The 4,989-nt window shown below is 42.8% G+C and overlaps 1 protein-coding gene across 2 annotated transcripts in view; it reads left to right on the forward strand.

The window, feature by feature from the left end:
• Window positions 1-4,989, forward strand: part of SYNE2 (spectrin repeat containing, nuclear envelope 2) — a 396,555-nt gene that overhangs the window by 311,912 nt on the left and 79,654 nt on the right. For both annotated transcript variants that reach the window (XM_011961973.1, XM_011961974.1), the window contains exon 84: window positions 2,698-2,853. In XM_011961973.1, coding sequence (XP_011817363.1) covers window positions 2,698-2,853 — 156 coding nt within the window. The remainder of the gene's footprint in view (window positions 1-2,697; window positions 2,854-4,989) is intronic.

The raw sequence follows: 4,989 nt of genomic DNA on the forward strand, positions 1-4,989 counted from the left end.
GACCTGGTGATCCACCCGTCTCGGCCTCCCAAAGTGCTGGGATTACGGGCTTGAGCCACCGCGCCCGGCCCATTAATTTTACCAATAGAAAACCATTTCTAACATTCGCTCTGCTCATTAGAAAAATGACTAGTGTTGACTGAGACAAGGAACTTTAAAAGAAATTTACAGACGTGCCTGGCCAGCATCATCCCTTGTCAGTCCCCATTTGCCTCTGTGCCATTACATTTGCAGCTGATTGCAGAATTATTTCTACCTCCCTCCCCTTGCCCCCACCATCCACACACAGGTTCTCCTCTGCTTTTGTCAGAACTCAGTCGAAGCACCCTGACCCTCTCCCTCACCACATGCCCACTAACTGTGCCTTCCTACCAACTCCCACATTTCCATTAGCTCATTTCTTCCTATTTTAAATTTTTATGCTGCTTCTTGGATGCCTCTTTGTAAAAGGCCATAAACAAGGCAGAGATGGAAGCAAATAAATAAAACAGGCTTCCCTAGCACCCCACGTAGCATCATGTGTCAGAAACTGTGTTGGACTCATCTGTCCACGGGTCTGTCCTCTCCCAGACTGTGGGTTTCTCAAGGCAGGCTGGCACGTTAGCAGGCCTGTTATACCTGTCACTGCCTGTGAAATTCATAGGTGCTTAATAGTTGCCTGAGTATATCTATTAGTAGACCTAAAAGGCTGCTTTTCTATAAATATTAATTTCTCTCTCTTTTTTTTTTTCTCACTATTCTTTGCATATAATAACTAAAATGAGACCAGGTGCAGTTGTTCACACTTATAATCCTAGCATTTGGGAGGCTAAGGCAGAAGAATCACTTGAGGCCAGGAGTTCAAAACCAGCCAGGGCAACACAACAAGACCCAGTCTCTACAAAAAAAAAAAAGTTATTTGGGCATAGTGTTGCACACCTGTAATCCTAGCTACTTGGGAGCCTGAGGCAGGAGGATCACTTGAGCCCAGGAGTTCAGGGTTCGAGCAGTAAGCCATGATCACGCCACTGTACTCCAGCCTGGGTAAGACCCCATCTCTAAAAAAACAAAACAAAAAGAAAGAACTGAAAAAAAGGAAAAGAAAATGATGAAAATGATTGATGTATACTTTAATGACTTCTCCCAGGGTAGAATGCTTCAGTTCAGGTAAGCTTCCTAAAGTGGCTTTACTGTAGAAAACTTAAGGATTGGAGTTGATGAAACATGAAGACATTAGGGTTTGAAATATTCTGAAGGGCTTCTAAAAGTCATTGGTGACTGGAAAAAGGCCACGTTTGACATATTATAATTATCAAGGAAAATTGTGTAGTTGACTAGAGTGGGGAGGTTTGAGATGAGGTTGTTAATCCCTCAAGTTTGATGCCTCTATATATAAGCAAGCACAGCTTCTTAAAGAACTGTGTTCATGGTAAAGTCAGAGGAATTTAGATATTTTAAAAATATTTAACTCTGGTTCTCACAGAATAGAAAACCCGGACTTGCAAATTCTAGTCAATCTCCATAATTAGCAAAAGATTGTTTTTAATTCCACCCTGATTTATATAGCAAATTAGAATTTAAAGTAAGACATTAATTTGCCGGTCAAGTGGGAGTTGGGAAACTTGAAGGGTACTGTTAGGCCTCAGTGAAGTGAGGTCAGATGACAGGACTACTGGGCCAAATCCGTATTATTCTGCAGAGCAAAAGAAACAAGCGACCCCACCATGTGTGGGTATTCGTGTGCTGCTATTGCCGTGGCCTTTTTTTTTTGGATACAGGATCTCACTCTGTCACCCAGGCTGGAGTGCAGTGGTGCAGTCATAACTCACTGCAGCCTTGTGCTCCTAGGCTTAAGAGATCCTCCCACGCTGGGTGCGGTGGCTCAACGCCTGTAATCCCAGGACTTTGGGAGGTCGAAGCAGGCGGATCACTTGAAGTCAGGAGTTCGAGACCAGCCTGGCCAATACGATAACCCCATCTGTACTAAAAATACAAAAATTAGCTGAGCATGGTGGCACATGCCTACAGTCTCAGCTACTTGGGAGACTGAGGCAGGAAAATGGCTTGAATCCCGGAGGTGGAGTTTTCAGTGAGCCAAGATCACCCCCACTCCAGTCTGGGTGACAGAGCAAAAAAAAAAGGATCCTCCCGCCTCAGCCTCTCAAGTAGCGGGGACTACAGGCGCCTGCCACCACACCCAGCTAATTTTTGTATTTTTTTTGTAAAGACGGAGTTTTGTCATGTTTCCCAGGCTGCTCTCAAACTCCTGGGCTCAAGTGATCTGCCTGCCTTGGCCTCCCAAAGTGCTGGGATTACAGGCTTGAGCCACCGCGCCCGGCCTGGTAGAAATTTTTAAGAACTCTAATGCAGAAAGTCTGAAGAAAGAAATTTTTCTTACACTTTGCATATATTAATAGATGACTCAATGAAAAATATCGAATATTGGGAACATTTTATTTTGTTCACATCTGAAACTCACAACAGCTACCTTTCTCAGCAGATTAGTTTTCACCTGAAATATACTTTTTTTCTAAGAGGAGCTTTAATTCTGTTTTCTGATTTATGAATCTTTATTTCAAAAGTTATCAGCATCTTATTACATGAAATATTAGAAATTTGAGAAGAAACAAAATTGTTTTTTAAAAAATGACATCATGACATTTACCTTTTAAAACATACATTTTAACATTTTTTGTAATTGTTAAATTCATCACTTAGATACAACATTTAGAACAACTTCTGGAAAGTATCACTGAGAGTGAAAATAAAATACAGATTTTGAACAACTGGATGGAAGCACAAGAAGAGAGACTGAAAACTTTACAAAAACCTGAAAGTGTGATCTCAGTGCAGAAGCTGCTCCTGGACTGTCAGGTGAGGAAGGGAACAGTGTCCCACCCAACCCTTGAACTGGGGCAACTCGGTCACCTCCCTTGCCCCCTTGCCCCAAGGATAAGTTGCTGTAGTTTATGGAGACTCTCTTCCAGCTCCCCTCTATTTACTCATTTTCTTATGTCAATTAGATAATGACCCATGGGTTTTACAAAATTGTGAAGTGCCATTTTTTCTGATAAGCAGAAGAATGTATTTTCATGGTTACAGTATTGTTCTCCTAAGAGTTTTGAGTAGTACTCTTGGGGAAAAATGCTCAAAGGGAATTTTGATTTAAATGCTTTCCAATTTTCCACCTGTTTAATCATTTTGCCCAGTGTTCACAAAATTACTCTAAAGGTTTCATTATTTTTAGCATTTCATTCTGTGTTTTTTCAGAGGAAAATGATTTTCTTCTACCTATCATGCATTGTGTTTTAAAAAGTTCACTTGTCCCTTGGAACCTCTGTCTGAATCACATTGGGCTTGAGAGTGTTGTCCATTGTTCAGCTGTGCTTTGCCACATCACTCAGTCTTTGCACATTGATCTTGCTTTAGCACTGCCTTTATGACTGCTGCCCATTCAAAGCACCTCTGCCATCGCCATCATGGCAGGCGGCACGCGCTGTGCTGTTTCTGCACTTCCTGTTTGACGGCCTTGCAATAGTCACTGTCAGGACTGGAAAGTCTGGCTGGACCGCATTTCTACTGAGGAGGTTAGGGGATAGCACTGGATGTAAATGTGAGCAGCAGCACCACCATAAGAGGCCTTTTCACATGCTCATACCCTGTTCCTACCTCCCCATGAGCCGTCTCCACTTTAGCCTTCTGACAGCCACCTTGGAGTCAGTGTGCTTCCTTACTGGAAGCCTACATTCCGCAGCCTGATGCTGGACTGTCCCCTAGCAGGTTGTTCTTTCCAGAGCCCAGAAGGTGTTTTCATACGTGTCGCTACCTCCGGTTCTCATTAGGTGCTCTCGACTTACTCCTTACTGTCTGGCCAGTCTGTCTCAATCAGGCTGGCTTCCTTCAGACCACCCTCAGTGCAGGCCTGTCTCATGCAGCTGCTTCCAGCCCACTTGCCAGCCTCCCCCCTCATTTCCTTCTGATTCATTCTCCACATTGCTGCAGAGGGATATTTCTGAAATGCAACGGGTCACAGCAATCTTCGTTTGAAAATCCTCCAGCGGCTCCAGATTGACCACAGAATGAAGTTCACATGTTTTAGAATGACATTCTGGTCCCTCACCTACAAAGAGTTGCAAATATACCTAAGTCAAGCGAGTCTTACACAGTTGGTTCTCTTTTTGATAGATAGTTGTAGCCACTGAACAAGGTTGAAATGTATTAAGTTTAGCTATTCTTCCCACAACCTCACTACCAGGTTATAATAAAACAAATTCCAGACACAATGCCACCATCTATAGAAATGTAGATTAGCAAGCAAGCTCTAAAAATAGTTTATATAAGTTCAGCAAAGCCTCTCTGTCCTCTTTAGCGCACCAACCACCGCTTTGCATGAAAGACAGACATAGTAATATTCCAGAAGCAAGCGTCCATTATTTCTATGGCCAACATTAGGCAACCAGAATCCTTGGAGTTTAAACTGGATACAAAAACCACATAAGGACTTACCTTAGGGATTATTGCACTGGGTGAAGGCAACAGGCTATGCCCATTTCTTATAGCCTGTTCAAGTAGGGGTGGAAATTGTATCTACAGTAGTTTAGCCAATCCATGGATCTTGAGTGCATGAAATTTACCAGTGAGAACTCATTTCTCATATTCATTATGTTATTTAATAAGCCATTAAGGCTGGGTGCAGTGGCTCACGTCTATAATCCCAGCCTTCTGGAAGGCCGAGGTGGGAGAATTGCTTGAGTCCAGGACTTCGAGACCAGCCTGGGCAAGATGGTGAGACCTTGAATCTACAAAAAATTATTTAAAAATTAGCCGAGCATGGTGGTGCATGCCTGTAGTCCCAGCTACTCAAGAAACTAAGGGAAGAGTATCCTTTGAGCCCAGGAATTCAAGGTGACAGTGAGCTATGATCATGCCACTGCAGTTCGACCTGGGTGTCAAAGCAAGACCCCATCTCTAATAATAATAATCCATTAATTTTTTTTTTTTTTTTTTTTT

The sequence above is a fragment of the Colobus angolensis genome, unplaced genomic scaffold, assembly GCF_000951035.1.
Source record: "Colobus angolensis palliatus isolate OR3802 unplaced genomic scaffold, Cang.pa_1.0 Scaffold57, whole genome shotgun sequence".
NCBI lineage: Eukaryota > Metazoa > Chordata > Mammalia > Primates > Cercopithecidae > Colobus > Colobus angolensis.